The 18,114-nt window shown below is 40.9% G+C and overlaps 2 protein-coding genes across 2 annotated transcripts; both read left to right on the top strand.

Annotated features, from left to right (window-relative positions):
* The first annotated feature begins 5,856 nt into the window (after window positions 1-5,856).
* On the top strand, window positions 5,857-9,317 carry LOC119738547 (plexin-A4-like). The gene is made up of 5 exons (XM_038213456.1): window positions 5,857-7,014; window positions 7,505-7,711; window positions 8,084-8,209; window positions 8,553-8,668; window positions 9,302-9,317. Exons 1-5 carry the CDS (start codon window positions 5,857-5,859, stop codon window positions 9,315-9,317), a joined length of 1,623 nt encoding a protein of 540 aa, XP_038069384.1.
* Window positions 9,318-9,686: 369 nt separating this feature from the next.
* On the top strand, window positions 9,687-10,537 carry LOC119737215. Its single transcript, XM_038211400.1, has 3 exons — window positions 9,687-9,917; window positions 10,225-10,299; window positions 10,404-10,537. Exons 1-3 carry the CDS (start codon window positions 9,709-9,711, stop codon window positions 10,462-10,464), a joined length of 345 nt encoding a protein of 114 aa, XP_038067328.1. The 5' UTR covers window positions 9,687-9,708; the 3' UTR covers window positions 10,465-10,537.
* Window positions 10,538-18,114: the final 7,577 nt, after the last annotated feature.

Raw genomic sequence — 18,114 nt, 5'->3', positions numbered from 1 at the left:
ACGACCTGATGGGGTCCTATGTTATAAGCCATCTGATGTTAGTGCTGCAGATCGAGTATTGTGTTGGTGCATGCGACAGCGAAATGTTGTATTTAGGCCCTAGTTGTAGGCCTCCAGGATGTAGGTAGCAGCATCCCTGTACCATGGTCTCCAAAATGTGTGGTCATATTTTCTCCTGAGGGTGTTGCCCTATGTTGTATTTTCGCATACAGCCTAACCTCAGTCTATTGCAAATGAGAATCTGAGCAGTCAGTTCTGCATAATTAGCGGACCCTTAACTTCTGCCGACTCTGTTTTCTGCATGAGACTATTGCAACTCCTCCTCATCCCTGCTATGCCGGTACATCCATTCTCAGAAGCATAAACACATCCTCAAGACTGATCTCACCAGGAGCCATACTTACTGTTCTGCTTTATAATTCTGACTATCACAAGTCCTATACATATGTATCTCATTTGGTCAATTACCAATAACAACAGGTCTAACTGAAGGCCAGAAGTGTGAACTTGGTATGATAGAGGCAGTCTACAACGTAACATGTCATGATCTTTCACATGGGCTCTCTCACTCAAGGCAGATTATCAAGAACTCAGGATTGCATGGGGACACAGGACACAGGATTAAGGAGCAAGCACTCTGTAGTGATGACCTGTCCAGGCATAGCTAAGGCAATACTGGTTTGAAATGGTGCCATCTATTGTTCAGACAATCCGTCTCGGGGCAGTTACTTTGAAATAGCACCAGCTTGCACCATGCTTTCGCCATGGAAGGGGCTTCTGTGAGTGTATGGTGACCGCTCGCTATTCCGAAGGTTCAATAGTCTTAAGTTTCGTTGATCCGAAGGTTCGATAGTCCGAAGCTTCGTTAATCCGAAGGTTCATTAGTCCATTGTTGGTTAGTCCAAAAACTTGATGGGTCCTAAGTGTTCATTAGTCCGCAATTCGAAAGTTCGATAGTCCGACTGGACGATTAAGTTCGATAGCCCGAATTGACAGCATCGAACTTTATTGTCAATTTGGACAAATGAACCTGGTGTGCTTTCGGATTAATGAACCTTCGGACTAATTAACTTATCCTTTTGACTTTCGAACCTTCTGACTTTATCATCAAAATTAAATGCTTGAATTAACTAACCTTATTTCATTTTCTTACTATAATGAACCCCGGTACGGGAATTTTTCGGACTTTTTAACATTCAGACTATCGAGTGCCGGTGTAGCGTGAATATCCGACTCCATGAAATGTGGACTCATTGGTAATACTGCGCACGCTTGAATACGATACTACGCTATTTTTAGGATCGTTTCGGGAGAGTGACCTGTCACGTGCGAGGGATCAACCAATAATAGGGAAACAGGGGTCCGATTATCATAGGAGTCGGATTTTCATGTGACACCGGTACCACGAGGGTACACCGCGTACTGAAGCACTCATTATTTCAAGTGCGGGAATTCAGGCGCTGGGCCATCGTGGCCTAAGTATTCTGCTCAGTTTTGAATTTAGCTACAATATGTTAAAAAGAACCATTGTATGTGTTAATGTACATGTACATGCCCTCCTATTTGGTGTTGATTATTTTACGAAGTGTTAATTGTGTCCGTGTCCTTTAATATGTTCCTGCGCAGGCTACAAAGAACTAGTAAGGATTACTCATGTTTAACCCAATACAAGAACTGTGGAATCCCTCGCCCCGCCCCCCTGCTCCCAATATTTGTGCCTTTCAAAATGTCGTCCACAGCGTAAATGAAACTAAATATTATGCCGATGTGATATGCAACAAGGGGAAACTTTATTTTACAAAATTCGGACCTATAGTTATTGCGAAATATCAATTGCAAACGCAGGGTATCGTAAAAGTTTTTCATTGAATATGTATAGGATAAAGTGATAATTTTTTAATGTGAATTATAAACCAAGATAATTACAGAATGCTTTGTTCTATTAAACTGAGACTCTACACATGTTCTTAGCAGTGTTATCTTCACAAGAATACCAAATTGAATCAAATCTGTCATGGCACGGCCAAGATCTTAGAGTAGGGGGATGGATCCGCCCCCTTTTATTACGTCCCCACAAAATGGCCGACATAATGGCGTCGGAAAAAATAGAAACATTAGTTTTTGGATTCAGTAGGTCATAACGTTTTCAAAAATGTAAAGTTTTGCTAATCCCCATAAAACCCCAACGAAAATACATAGTGAACCTGACTAAAACACGCACATGAATTCAAAATGTCTGCGCCCGGGACGGCTTCAAAGCGTCTCCGCGCGAGCGCAGAATGAGGAGTTAGCGCTCTAGTAATTTAATATAGCTCTATGGTCAATATGCGAAGTCTACTGTGTGACTGGTGTATGGATATCCGCTATCCAGTCTAGATCAGTGCCCCCCCCCCCCCCCCCCCCAGTTTTTGATTTTACGGAGGCCAAGTGTCCGGAGAAAAAACCTGTGTACATTTTCATATTTTTTGCTGACGAACCCCCCCCCCCCCAGCGAAAATTCCTGGATCTGCCCCTGAAGTGGCGCCACTAACGTCGCTGCTACAGAAAAGGCTATGCGCCCATACCGGTGTCGCGCCGTCTGCTAAGTGCAGGGCAGAAAAAATTAGTATAAATCGATGAAAATAATATTTGAAAAGACAACTTGAAGGCATGATTGTCAATTTAAACATTACAACCAGTGAATGGGTGTGAACCCTAACGCATGCACCAGGAAATTAAAGTCGGTTCCCGTCGTGTCAAAGTACCTCCCAAGGAAGTAGTTCAACCAAACCTTTATTAAACTTGACACCGTCTTTGAAGTGCTTCTATAATACAGTCAGTGTTAACTTTATCGAAACCAATGTAGATTAGTATTTGTCCAGCAGTTGAATACACGTATCTATATATATAGAGAGAGTTTAACTCGGCCTGCCAGACGATGTTTGCTCATGAAAGGATCCGAGACCGCGGGCTCCCGCGGCGCCAAAATCGCTCCACGTCCGTGGAAAAATGCGGAGGGTGTCTTCCGCCGGGTCGGACACTTCGGGTCGTCCTGATTTTCCCGTACGGACCGGCGATCCGTTTCGTCGATTTTTCGTGATTGCGTTTTGCGCAGGAATTTGCCGTCGTGCGCGCTTTCACGTTGACTGCCTGGCGCCCCCTGTGCTGGCTTTTCTGCGTGTCTAGACTTTGCGAGGTCAGCGACGTCAACGTAGGGGTTGCCCTTACGTGTTCTACTCGGCTGTTCTACAAAAGTGTTCACCAAACGGTAGCATGGGGTGACCTTGGCAAAATATTTTTTTCTCCATGGTGCATGGCCACCAAGTGTCCCTATTCTTTCCTGTGCTTCGCTTGCCGCCCCTGCGCCGAGTGCAACGAATACTCAGGAGGACTACACATATTTAGTATGCCTTGCGCGTCTGACCAATCGAAAGTCTACACTGCGTAGTACTCCGGGCTCTGCGTAAAACCGTCGATGGCAACGCGTACTGCAGCCTGCTCCACACTCTGGAAACGAGGTTGGGTCTACGGTGCTCGCTATTTGCAGCGCAAGCATGTGACGTCGCGTGATAAAGTGCTGTTGTTTTTATAATGTTTACAGCTCCATGCTTCCACTAGCTCTATGCTTCCACCATGGCTGAGCGTTGTGAGTTCGTTGCCCGCCACGTCACGGTATAATTCAGTGTCGCGTTATAATTTCGGGGGCCTGTTTGGATCAACGAAGGATCGATGCATGCTTCAAATATCGCGATCTTGAACGCAGTCACAAAAAAACCGACAAAACGGATCGCCGGTCCGTACGGAAAAATTAGGACGACCCGAAGTGCTCGACTTAGCAGAAGAAATTCTCCGTATTTTTCTATGGACGTGGAGCCATTTTGGCGTCTCGGAGACCGCGGTCTCGGACCTCTCAGGAGCGAACATTTCTCGGAGGCCGAGTAAAACTTGCTCTTATATGATGGTTGACCAACTTGACTAAAAGTTGACGACTTTTTCCTCGCAGACGGTCTCGCAAATTGTAAGAAGTTAGTTCACGTTTGTTGAAGAGTCCAATATAGTACTGAAACTTAATTATGACCTTCCTCCGTCATTCAGACCGTTTGTAATTTTATGGTAACACTCAACATTTCATGTTTGATTGCATTATGATGTATTCACTCTGTACAATCAGCCTTCGCCTGTGTACTACGGTAACCTTTTCACTAATTTCCCACAAAGCGACTGCCTCACAAAATGCCAATTGGACAGACCAACGGGAACATTTACAGACAGTTGCCGTGGAACATATAATTATCATGTGCGTAAATCGACGGGGACAGGGGACCCCCCCCCCCCCCACACACACACACACATTTTGAAGCGGGGACATTGTTTGGTCCCCCCCCCCACTTTTTCTTCCCCGAATAAAAATTGTAGCCTACTATAATGATTCTATTGCTCAGAATACCGTGTAGCTGATTCAATTACCCCAAGCTCGAAAATGATGTTTAAAAGATGATCTTTTGCTCTAATTGGTTTTAGTGGTCAGAAATTGCCTCAGATCACACCACAAAAAATTGCTTTTCTATAACTGCATGTCTTCTCAACTAACCCCCATTTACATTTAACTCCCCACATTTTCATCTCCGACACTACGCCCTACCCGATCTATGATCGGGTAAATCAGCTTGTTGTTAATATCGCCAGTTCGCTCCCGGAAGCGATATATTTTTTTACACAACTATCTGGGGTACTTTGTGCGCTTCCTATGGGGCATGGTTTAAAATATAACTGAAAGCATAGTAAGAAACAGAGCTAGATGGCAATGCGTGTCATGACGAAGCCTTGAAAAACTGAATTTCTATGGTTCCATAAGTTCAATGTTCACTTGGTATGGAAATTAAACGGTGTGAATGAGCAGGAGTACACTCTTCACCGACTCGGGAGGTAACACACTGAGTATACAGTGTTAAAAACGTCGGTGAAGGGAAAACAAACCTTGATTTATTTCACCCCGACGCAAAAATTCCATCTTATTATAGAGTTCTTGTCAATCTCTAAAACAAGAGAAAACCAGTCAGTAATTTGTTTTAAAATATTTGGTTCACATTTCACGTGCTAGCCAGCATTGTAAAAATGTTCATGAAAGTCACGTGACATTTAATTTTTTATTTTTAACATTTTATATTTGATGGATTTTTGATATTTCACAGGCAAACTTTTCTGGGAAAAAAACACAAAAGCCCCATTCGAACAAAATCCAAGTCTTAAAGGTGTTGCCACCCTTGTTAATGGTTATCCACCATTAATATTGTTGCAGCTTGATTTTTTTGTAAGGCCCATGCAGTAGTAGATCCGGGTTAGTGAACAATCGGAGAACCGAGTATGACATTAACTATCCACTTCCATGTTAACCAGAAATTAATGTGAATTCCCAATATTTCTAAAAGACGAGCAACAGCCAACTGCCTTTGTCATTCTCCTCTCCACAAAAGTGGAAAAAGTTGTGTTTTTTTTTCTTGGAAAGATACAAATACAAACAATGAAATTGACAGTCCAGTCCTATTTTTGCATCTTTTTTTGTCTTTTCAATCATAGAAGTATTTTATTTTCACCCTTTTGTATATTTTTCAGGTTATCGAACGAAGAATCGAAGATCCGATCTGGACATTCGTTTCATATTAAACGAGAAATCGACTTTGTGCAAAACCAATAGTTACAGCGTTTGTGAAAAAAAAATCATTTAGGAATAAGGAGAACAATCTTTTATCTGTAAATCTTTTCATTTATTGTATGGATTCCCTTACTGTATGGTAAACTTTGGTATTTTTTTATTAAATTCTTTTTACAGCCTGTGACTATAGACTTTTCTCAAACATCCTACGTGAACTGAAGATCATGGACTCTTGTAGGAGACACTCCACCCTCCCGTGGGCAATTGCTCTGACTTGGAGCATCATCTGCGTAAATGCTTTTACCACATCAGCTGAGCGGCTCGGAGACCTGTCAGACTATGAGTTGGCCAGCTTTGACAATCCTGATATTTTGGATAAAACTCAAAGACGTGCATCAAAGTTCAATCATTTTGCATTGAGTGACCATGGCGATGTGTATGTGGGAGCTGTCAATTGGTTGTACAGGTTGGAAAGTAGTTTGAAAATGATACAGAATGTTTCAACCTGTGATGACAGCAGGCCAGATAGTGTGATGCCCTGTCACCTCACAAATAACTACAACAAGATACTGGTAGTTGACAGTACCCGGCCGAACAGTCTGATAACCTGTGGCGGTGTGTATGATGGTATTTGTCAGTTACGACAGTTACAGGATATTAGTAACGTGATGATGGAGTCGGTTCCTAACGTTGCAGGGTTTGAGGACGCATCTACTGTTAGTATGATTGCTCTAGGGAAAGATGGGCAAGAAATGCTTTATGTGGCTGTTACTTATACTGGTGAAAATGTTAATGATCAAGGGAATTTTCCAACAATAGCAAGAAGAACCCTTGAAATCAATCGCTATGATCAGAGTTCTCTGTTATCAGCGATACAGCGTGACGATTCCATCTTTTTTAATGACCCTGCTAAGCATACGATCTTTTCTATCAAGTATGTTGCAGCATTTGCCCACAGTGGATTCACATACTTTGTTGCATCCCAGAAGGAGGATTTGAATTCTGCCCAATTTGTTACTAAGATGAGCAGAGTATGTCAATGCGGTCCAAACCTAGACGCCTACACAGAAATTACCCTACAGTGCAGTGGATCAGATGGCAGTGTGTACAGCTTGGTGCAAGCAGCTCACTTTGGACCAGCAGGACCTGATCTAGCGGCATCATTGGGTCTCCATGCAGACGAGCAGGTGGTGTATACTGTGTTTGCCAAGAACCAAGGAGCTCCGGGTACCAGTGATGTACCCATTGATCACTCAGCTTTGTGTGTGTACAGGATGACGGATATCTTGGCTGCCTTCAGAGAGGCAGTGCGGGGATGTATTCAGGATGGAAATACGTACTCTATTAACTATTTGGAGGGTTCTTTTTGCAGTACGTTCGGGGTGAGTACAGAAGCATATTAAGAAAGATGCTGCCATTTCTCTAATAAGATTCAAAGATGAAGCATTTCTCTGCTTTCGAGTTACACGCGTCCATCTTTCCAGATGGGGACCAGGTCCAGTGTGCGCTTCTTTGCCATAGCTATTCTACTCTGTGTAGGCCCTAAATTTGCCCCAAAAATGCAAAGCAAACCTGTCGTGTAAAGCCAAGCCCTCTGTCCCGCTTCTCCACTTCATTTCAAGGCTGAACGGTTCAAACTGTTTCTTTCTGCAATAATGGTGCAAACTATAGGTTAAACCATAGAGGATGGTTGAAAAAAGGCAACAGTCCCCTGGCTGATGCATCAATAAACACGCTATTAAAAGCACTCATTTCATCAACGAATCTCCTTAAACTTCCAGGATTCATGTGTCTTGGTAATAATTGCCACTGCCGAACCACGATATTGCTTTAACTGTTTAAACATTTTTCTTGTTTTTACTTTCGCTAAAGATTCCCATTCTGGATCGCTATTTCTGCATACCCCTGACCGATGATGCTATTCAAACGCCATTATTCCAGTACGCCAAGGGCATAGCCCCCGTTCCAACCACGGCAATTATAGAGCTGCCTGGTACTCTCATGTCGTCCATCATAATCACAATAGAATTCAACCATACAATCGCTTTAATCGGGACATCGAGGGGAGATCTACTCAAGGTAAATTATCCCTAATCGATTTAAAAGTATGTGACTGAAGTCGTCGTAGAGCCTAAATTGGATTGTGTAGCAACAGTTTTATTTCAAACCATTTCGTTTACACCCCTTGCACTCGAGACTCTAGTTTTTAGCGCCATGCATTGTTTCCAGAAAGTTAGTAATTTTTTTAAAAGGAGAAATAATAAGCTATATTTTTGGTCTCTTAATAAATTGGCTTGCATGAACGACGCTGCTTAAGCATACATTCAAGGCAAGCAGTGTATGCCGGGTATACCATATGTTAATATCCACAAATCCATGTTAAACTTTTCAACTATGTACATCTAGGTGTAAACAGATGTATTTAGGTCCTATATGTCATATTGACATTAGGTTCATATGGAAAGTAGCACTGCCAGCCGACTTTATGAACGTATTGGCGTTGATACCAGTCCAGTTCTGCAAGATGTCAAGGTTAATGAATCAACACGTGTACTACTTCTCTTGACGGAACAAAAGGTAAGCACCTACCTAACCTGCCACGGAGGAGTGCTGTTAAACTAACTATCTCTGCTCCGTTAGCTTCACTTGTGGACTTTGCATTTGCAGAAAAGAAGTCATTTATGAAAATTTATGTCATTTATGAAAAGCCATAGAAACCATGAGATACTTTTATTTAGGCCTTTAACAACTAAGAGCATAGAAGTTTGGTCAAATGAACATATTAAACATTACCTTTTTTGCTTTGTAAACTGAAAACCAGATTCAAGATTGGAAGAAAAAACAACTTTTCTGCTGAAATCAAATACTTTTTTCTCTCAACGTTAAGATTGTTAAAAAAGTAACATGTTTTACATTTTAGTTGGTGAAGCTTCGTGAGGAGAATTGTGGCCAATACACTACATGCGGAACGTGTATTGGGACTGATGCAGGGAATGATGGAGACCCATATTGTGGATGGTGCACTCTGAAACGAAGGTAAGTCACACGGGGTGTCTCCAAAGTGTGTGAGTGGGTCGTTGGAGAAGTTGTAAGAACGGTAGTCTATCACCACTCAGACGGGGTGCAACATGTATGAAGTGTCTTAGATCTAATGCATTAATGATGTAGGTAAAACTACACGTTGTGCACCCTGAAATGGAAGTAATTTATTGGGAGAGTTCATACGGCTGGTAAGTTTAGTTGTGGATTATGTCAGTGAAAGAACTTTTTTTTATTTATATGACTAATATAGAGTTCAAAGAGCTTATTCATTGTATGGTTGTCCGATGTTAAAAAGTAAATGGAATTCGTACGATTCATCAAATTCATTGGTGACTTAGCGATGTTTCTCAATAAAATCTAGAAAGTAGGGCCTTTCCTGTTTTTCCGTTTGGTGTTTGCTTTGGATGACTGTCGACTACCAAGCTATGCTCACCATGTGATAACATTGAATTCTTCCCCAGATGTACGAGATATTCAGACTGTCCATCAGCTGATGTATCTACTCGATGGTTGGCCTACAATGCTGCAATTAATATTACTGATGTAGCTCCCTATGATAACCTGCCAATTACAGTCACTGAGCAACAGGTGAGAGACAGATGTATTGAAATTACATCTAACTTGCAGATTTGTTATGGAATGATCCAGAAGTAGGGGGGGATGGGGGGTACGAGACCAAACCCAATAATCTCGCCCCCTCTCTCTCTCCCTTTGGCCACGCCCCCCACCCGTCCCCTCCCAATGATCTCTGCCCCCTGGCCCGTCTCTACCCCCTCTTGCCCCCTCTCAATGATCTCCCTCCCCCTCCCAATCCAAATATATCTCTCCTCCCAATATCTCAGTCTCAGCCCCAGCCCAAAACCGGGGGCCCAATTTAAGATGTATTTTTTTTATTTTTGATCTTGTGTTAAAAAATAAAATACGACTTCTACTTTAACCTTGACTTGCACTTCCTTGCTCCATGGGGTGACGCTGAACTTTTGCACCTATTTAAATTCAATGAGTCGTGAATTGCTTTTGTTAGTTGGGGCCGCATGCATATGACTCATATCCCATACGTCAGAAGCAAACAATGGTTTAGGAATGCATGGGTGTGCATACGTCAGAGCAAACAATGTTCCTATATAAGTGAGATACCCCTTACAGCACTGCCAGAAGCATACAAGACAGAGTTTAGTGACGACAATCAACATTACACTGGCTTTATTTTCAAATATGGAGCCAACTCTATCTTTGCTAAAAGGTAAGTTTAGATCGCTGTGTATTATTTTAACATTTAGTGTGTGTACGTGAATTATGATTCAAGAATCAAACTGGCGCCGACGTGAAAACATAAGTTTAGATTATATTTGGAAGTCGTATGAAGATAGATAGTTTATGTTTAGATAGACTTGTTTGCATTGAATGGTTTTAAAAGCAGTTTGTTTATGAATAAGGTGTACGATAAATATCATTATTTATGCAAATTGTTCGATTGGGTTTACTACCCGTTGGGAGATCTCTGGTCATTTTTTAAAACTTAATTCTTGATTTGGTTTACCCCCTTTTAGAATCTATGTTGGGAATCGACAGAACGTGCTCAAGCTTTTGAAGCAGACCCAAGAAATTAAGTTAACTGTTGAAAGGTAAACTGATTTTTGACTATATTTTTAGCTTAAAGTAAGAGAGTGATAAACTCTACAGTAGGTTTTTACTCTTAAACTTATTATTTTTTAAATATATTTTGCAGAACTGAAAAAGAAGAACTCGGACAAGAGGAATTATGGCAGAGAGGACTACAGAACATCTAACAACCAACACCCTCTACACACCACCTTCAAGCACACCGGTAAGCGACGATACAGACCCCCAGATGGACGTAGAACTACAATACACCACACGAAAAAAAGCAATACACCCATGAAGAAACGCAATATACCCACCAATGGAGCAAGCACAAGATAGAAAAAATAAGAGCACATAAAAAGTATCACCAAGAAATGGTAACATTTCTTGGTGAGTTAGATGAACAAGGCCCCAGCGTATATTTATCAATACCCAAAAAACCAAAAGGAAATATTCGATCTCTATTAGATAAACAAAAACGTCTAAGCTTACTGGAAATGATCTGCATCTATATTTAATTGGTAACTTAAAAGAAGACTGTTCTCAGGAAAGCCACTATCCTTTAGGTGAATTATCTGAAGTAAAAAACCTAGAGACAGCCCGTTATTATCTTGTAGCTGCCTATGATAGAGTTGCGCGACATGAGGCCCTCACAATCCGTTTTTATCTAGACTATGGAAGAGCGCTTCATATTGCTCATGCAATTCATGCTTATGAGCAACCATTACAATCCTGGGATGACTGGGTAAAAGACAACGTAGGTATCCAGCGGTCTTACGCGAATAAGCTACGCGTGATTTCACATTTATTATGTGACTATCCCTTGTTTAGGCTATTAGGACTACCATTTTACAAACTTTACAGCATAAGAAAAGAAATTAAACTTATGTTGCAAGTCTCACATATCGCCAATATTTGGAAACAAAGTACATATAGGACTACCTGATTATACATTGCTTTGTCATGACGTTAGTCGATATGGTTTTGTTTATAACCCATCGGGTACAAAATGTGTACAAAGGCACTGGTTGTCACGATAAGGCTGATCGTTATATGAATCATCAAAGTAGTTTACATGACAAGTATTCTTTTGTATTTGGTCCTAGTATGACCATTTAACAATGGAGTGTGGTTTTTGGTAAAAGGCTGATCGTTATATGAATCATCAAAGTAGTTTACATGACAAGTATTCTTTTGTATTTGGTCCTAGTATGACCATTTAACAATGGAGTGTGGTTTTTGGTAAAAGGCTGATCGTTATATGAATCATCAAAAGTATTCTTTTGTATTCGGTCCTAGTATGACCATTTAACAATCAGAGTCTATGATCTATTAAGTGTGGTGCCTAGCAACGTGAATGCTTTTTAAAAAGACTTTGATATTGTTGTTTTAAAGTTTATCATTGTTTGTAAATCTTAGTAAAATTTTGTATAAATAAATGGTTGTAAATATAATTTGTTTCTTTAAGGTTTTTTTGTTTGTGTCTGAGTATTGTTTATCCTATAGAGGGCGCCATTTATGGGTGTGAGGGATAGCAATTATAAACAGAGGGCGGTTTTTAATTTTTATGATAAGGGGTGCTATTTATAGTCGCTAAGAGATCTGATTTTAATTTTATAAAGATAGGTGCTGTTCAATAAAAAAAACAGAGGGCGATATTTTATTTATTTAAAAATGCAATCATTTTTATTTAATTTTATTAAATAGATGTACTTTGAGACGCCACAACTTGGGGATAAGTGCGATCACCATATAATCATCGAGAATGGTTATTTAGTTTGTGAAACGTGCGGTGAAATAGTCTCGCGTTACTTTGATTTTTCGGCAGAAAATGCGCAAGAAGATCGTATCAATTGGTCAATTTTAAAAAGAAACAAAAGAAAAACTGATGAGAAACTTATTTTGTCGGTGTGTCCAGAGCAAGACTCAGAAGATGTCCAAGAAACAATCAATAAATATAACGAGCTCGTTAATTACAAAACATTGAGGGGAAATGTTGCGTCAAACGCTCGTTAATAGCCGCGAGTTTTCATCACGTCGTTGGATTAGACAAAGAACGAGTTAGAGATTTATTTAAAGTGACTCAAAATCAATTTAATAAGGCACTAAAAAAATACGATGACCACTACAATAAAGGCGGGCCGAGGGCGTAGCCCTAAGAGGTGAAATAGAGGTATAACTCGACGGATCGCTTTCATAATGTTTAGAAACCGAGAATTTGAACTTGTAAGTTTTTCGATAAGAGATTTTTTCTTTTTGCCAGCCGTTCGTCTACCCGTTTTTTAACTTCTTTTTCAAAGTCTGTATCGTTTTTAATTTTTTGAATCTTTGTGCTGGTTTCTGTTCTAATTTTCTGCTTAAGCTCGTTAAATTTTGCGAGCTCTCTCGTAATCAATAAGAACTCTTCGTGCGATATATCTCCGTCGTTGATGGCTTGAGACACGTATTCTTCAATCGTGTTAAGTTTGGTGTCTGCTAATATCTTAATCTGGTCGTGCTTTTTTAGCTTGGCGGATAATCGCTTAGACGCGATTTTAAGCAGAACATCTACACCAAAAGCGCCTATAAACGTTCCTTCTAGCACCAATCCAACGGGGGCTGATATAATACCCAATAGAGCGGGAATACCGACAGCCCCCGCTATAGCCCCCAATCCTTCTAATCCTATCTCTACGTAATTAATAGTGTCGATCACTCTCTTTATTTTTGTATAAGTGTGCTCTCGGTGGTCTCTCTCTTTCAAGATTAAAGATCGAATCTCTTCAATCTTTTTAAGTCTGTACACTTTTATTTCTTCGTTACTATTTAATCGGAGTACATCTCCAGAAATATCGGGGTATAACGCCTTACCATCTACACTCATGTTTTTAACATAAAAAGATTTTAAAATTAAAAGATCTCCAACTCTATCATGATACTCACACCCTTGTTGTTGATGATCTGTCCTTTTTCACCTATGATTGAAAATGTCAGTTTGTCGATTATACCGTTTTTAAGTTTTTTGAAATCCTCGACTCTATCAGGCTCGGGTTCGCGCGTACCCACGGATATGATTTTTAAGATGTCAGACGGTCGGCCATCAAAAAAGTTTTCACTCGTACTTAATTGCGGGCAGCGAATAAACAAAAATTTAAACGGATTAACGTCGTAAGACCCCGCATACACCACTTTGGGTATCAGTCTTCCTTTGGGTAAATTGAGTAATCGAGATACTTCTCTGTTTAAGCGCAATTTGAGATTTACGTCGGTTACCACCAACGTCACCTTTTTAGATTCTCTAATATTCGAAAACTTACACCGGGTATATAATTTAAAATGAAATCGAACCGATCGACGTCGTACCGACCCGGTGGTATGGTGACCGAACCGGTGACTCCGGCTGGTAACGGCGCTAAAAGACTCGGAGAAATGAAATCTAAATTATCACCAGACACGACAAGACTCCCCCGTATTGTCACACCCGCCTGTCTAATTACTCTCGCGCTCTAGGTTCGCTTATTGTACCTTCGATATATTCTAGCGCTATCTTTCTACCTTCTACGATGAAGCCTACTTTTTCAGATAAAGTTGTTATTATAAATATAATCGTATTGCGTTGTACGTCAGTTAGTGTTTTGTCTTGTCTTTTATTGTTTAAAGTTTCTTGTAATCTTCTTATATGCCCCATTTCCGTTCTGACCGCTATTACAGCTAGTCTATCTTCTTCGTACGCTTCTATAAGATCGTTTATAACTCTATTGAAAGTATTTTCGTCGTTAAATAAATAGTCGTAGTTTATCCCAGGTAGCAACGAGTAAATAAAATCTCTATCTGTTCTTACTGCTATATCTGAGTCAACCTGTTCGTATCTTCTACCATCATCAGGTCTTTCAGCTGGTCTCCCATCTATTTGCGTATACCAATCAATCTCCGTGGCGCTGGAAATATTAAAATATCCGGGGTTAAACATCACCCTTTTTACGCGTACAGATTTTTGGCCGTTTAGATTATTTACAACGTCTTCTAATTTAAACGTCTGCTCATTTTGAAACAAGTGAAACGAATGCATTTATTTTAAAGTCTTTTTATATTAAAACTGAAACTAAAATAATGAGTGATTTTAGTCGTTAAAAAAGCAGATACTAGCTATAGCCGATCAGGTAACGAAACAAGTAAATCAAAATGTAGCCAAGGCAAACGAGCTAAAGCATCAAGCTGCACCCCAAGCAAAGTTTTTAAACAGTACTTAACCCAGTGAACTGGAGGTCATAGTTAATATATCAACGGGTTTTTAAGCTCGTTTCCCGACTTAACCTCGGACTATAAATTGCCTCACGTTGAGACGGACGAAGATGTAGATCGTTGGAAATCACACCCCATGTCGTTTTATCAAAATCAGTTAAATTTTGCGATCTACTGCGCTACTACGGGGTGCGGTGTTGGATTCGATCTTTTAAACGCGAGCAACCGTTACGTTTGGGCCATCTTTAACTTTCATTTATATTTTACGGTTAGAAAGATCCTGTACGACTTTGCCGCTCCTTTACCGGGAGATGACGCATTTAACGCTCTAGACAACAGTTATAATCACAGAGCATTTACCGATACCTGTTTGTTGTTTGGCATAGATCAAAACAAGTCTTTTAAACAGACGAGAGACACAAAATCTAACGGTTTGGGTACCTCGTACAGCTTTAATAAGGGCAAGTTTTTGGCGGTTGGCGAATACGATAGAGCATTACCCGACAAACCCAACGTTATTTACGGCGGCTATCACGGTCTAGACAGTCCTAAAAAGAGTGGAAGCAGTTACGTTCCTTGGACGGTTATTTACATCGAACAAAATGAATCGGTACAAAAGGCTTGGTTAGATTTTATACCCGACAAAAGTTCGTTTACCCCCGCGGAAATCATAAAGATCAACGAATCGATCAGATCTTACGTGTACGCTTTACTCGGTGCGCAGGCTCAAACAAAAACGAGCGTATTAACACCGGGCACCGGATTAAACGCTCAGAGACAATTTAACGTCATCGTTGAAGATATCATCAATGCAGTAGACGACATGGAAACGAGTATCGATCAATTTCAAGACTCTTTGCAGTATGCCAGAACGCCTTTAAATTTTGTCGTGAAACCGGGGTTGTATTTAATTCCATCGGATATGAACTTGAGGGTTGGAACGCACGACGGCTATAACAACAATCTTCAAATCGCTACCCAGAGTATGAACACTGGTTTGGTGCCAGATTTAAACTCACAACCTCAACCGGACGACTCTTTTGATGACACCGATGACGTCGCGCCACCAACACCCCCAGAGCCTATGACGAACGATGTTGTATCACCAACACCAGCACCACACACCAACACAGCACAACACCAGCACCAACACCAACACCCTCACCTACAGTTTTAACCCAGGAGCCCACGAAACTACAAACTCACCAAGACGAAAAACTATCGTTGACGGTAGGAATATTAGCTATCGTTGGCATGGGTATTATGGCTTACGAGGCAACGCGATAAGTCACACTCTAATCACACACAACACAAAAAAAACCTTACCAACTTTGTGCTGGTAAGGCTTATTTTTTTTTTGTTTAAACTTGATAACTATTACTACCATCGTTTTTGCAGGTACGCAACACCAAGGCTCCCACACCCAAAAACAAAGCCCACACGTGTTCGGCCAACCACGATACGGACTTACTCAACGCGTTAAATATCCAACTGAGTACGCTGCCTATGATACCCGGCAGAGCACCCAACGCGCTCACTCCGAGTTTTTAAGAGCAGATGCAAAATTAGCGAGTTGTTTTGAAATCCACTCTTTGATACCGCCTTTTGGTGTTGGTGTTGGTGTTGGCGATGGCGCGGTTGGGGCACCCGCACCTCTCACGCTAGCGACGATGCTACTCACTATGGTGCTGATGGCTAAACTCAAAGCGGCTAAAATACTCACTACGGTCACACCTTGTTCTCTAAACAGAGTTCTAATCTTTTCTGCCAGAGTCGTGTCGCCGCCTAATATTTTATTAATCGTTTCTTTGATTCTAGCGATCTGACTTTTGAGCCCTCGTTCGTTGGCTTTTGCGGCTTCTAATCTGGCGGATCTTTCAACGTTCAAGTCGCTCAATTTATCGTTTAACTCTCGTCGTCCCTCTTCGCTGTGAGATTCGTCGCGTTCTTGCCTCGTGGCTGCTATCTCTCGGTCTATTTCTGTGAGACGCGATAAATTAAGTTCTAGGTTACCTCTTAACGTCTGAAGAGTTTTGTCTAAACCCTGGAGTTCTCTGTAATTCAATCCTTCCGTTTGAGCGTCGGTGTCGCGTTGTAAATCTTCTATAATTTCGGTTACCTCATCGGTGCCGCTTGGTAGTTCTGTCATGGGGATACTCTCGGGTTGTACTTGTTCGAGCGGGTTAAGTTTATAATCCTTAAAGCCCAATCCTTTTATAATGAAATCTCTACCTGGAAGATCTAACTTCTTTGCATTATTCTCTATACTCGGTAGACTCAAGAATTTTGTGGGTTTCTTTTATCCGTTAACCTTACTAAGGCTTTATCAGTTGCTTGGAAAAATAACCCGTCTTTATTACCGACAAAATTTTCGTATCGCGGAGCTAATGGTCCGTCACCTCTGTTAAAATTTTTGTAAAAATCATCGACGCGATCACTTGTGACCATGCTTCTTCCTCGATATAAAACCTCATCTATGTCGGTAGTTGAGATGGGTGTATCAGGAGTATCAAAAGTATCGTCCCAATCCAGATCGGTCTCTGCTACATCATCATCATTGTTATCATCTGTTCTTTCGTAGTCTGGATCGTCAAATCCTCCCTCGGCCATTTATTTAATACTCCTATTTAAATTAAGCCGTTTTCATTATACTACCCGGTAGTATACCCTGGGTCACCAACCAATTTTGCGTGGCCAGAGCTCCACTTATAATACCCGTCAATTTAGCCACATCTTCTACGCTTAGTTTGTTTAAATCCGGCGCTTTCATTTTGAGTAGTTTAGCTCCTACCATGGCGTATCCCATCGAAAGACCCGATATGACGGCTCCGTGATAAATCGTATTAGCTATTCCGTTGGTGTCAAAGTTACTCATCGTTTTTAATATAACAATTTTTAAATTGCTGGTTTATTCCATGTCTAGCGTTTTGGGGACGCTGGGTGTAGTGGGTTACGTGACTACCGGCACTGGCTGTACTACCGGCGCAGTTGCCTTACTTTTTAGTACCAGCAACCCCACTCCTATTATAGACGCTATAGCCCCCCACATGACCCAAGAGTTGTAGTCCGGTGAGCTCGTATTATCGTCCGATGTTACGTTCATTTTTGCTAATTTTAATTGCATCTGTCTATTGTGCTCGGCTAAAGCTTTACCCTGCTGAATTCGTTTAGGATTTTTAGTCTTAGTCACTCTCGTTACCGTCGGTGATGGCGTTGTTTTTATCGGTTGGGACGTCTCTGTCTCTGCTGGTTGAGCTGTGATCGCTGCTTTCTGATCTTCCATTTATTATATTAGGTTTATTAAATTTCAAATGTTTTGTTGTGATAATCGTAGCTACTAAGGGTGATAAAAGGGTTCCGTACTTGTAACAAACGTCGCTCAACATACCAGCCATACTCGCGCTTATAATAGGATCAGAACCAAGTCGTTAGTGAGTTCTTCTTCAGAATCTATAGTGACGTTATATCCTAAAACTTGTACAGGTGTAACCACAGCTAACACTCTCGAAAATAGACTTAAAGTGTATTTACCAACGGTTTGAACAATTTCATTTCCAAATTTAGTTTCGTACAGATGATACAGCTTGTCGAGTTCTTTACTGTCAAGAGCTTCG

The sequence above is a fragment of the Patiria miniata genome, unplaced genomic scaffold (assembly GCF_015706575.1).
Source record: "Patiria miniata isolate m_02_andy unplaced genomic scaffold, ASM1570657v1 HiC_scaffold_3, whole genome shotgun sequence".
NCBI classification, from domain to species: domain Eukaryota; kingdom Metazoa; phylum Echinodermata; class Asteroidea; order Valvatida; family Asterinidae; genus Patiria; species Patiria miniata.
The sequence above is the reverse complement of the archived record's forward strand: the minus strand, read 5'-3'. Positions and strand labels throughout refer to the sequence as shown.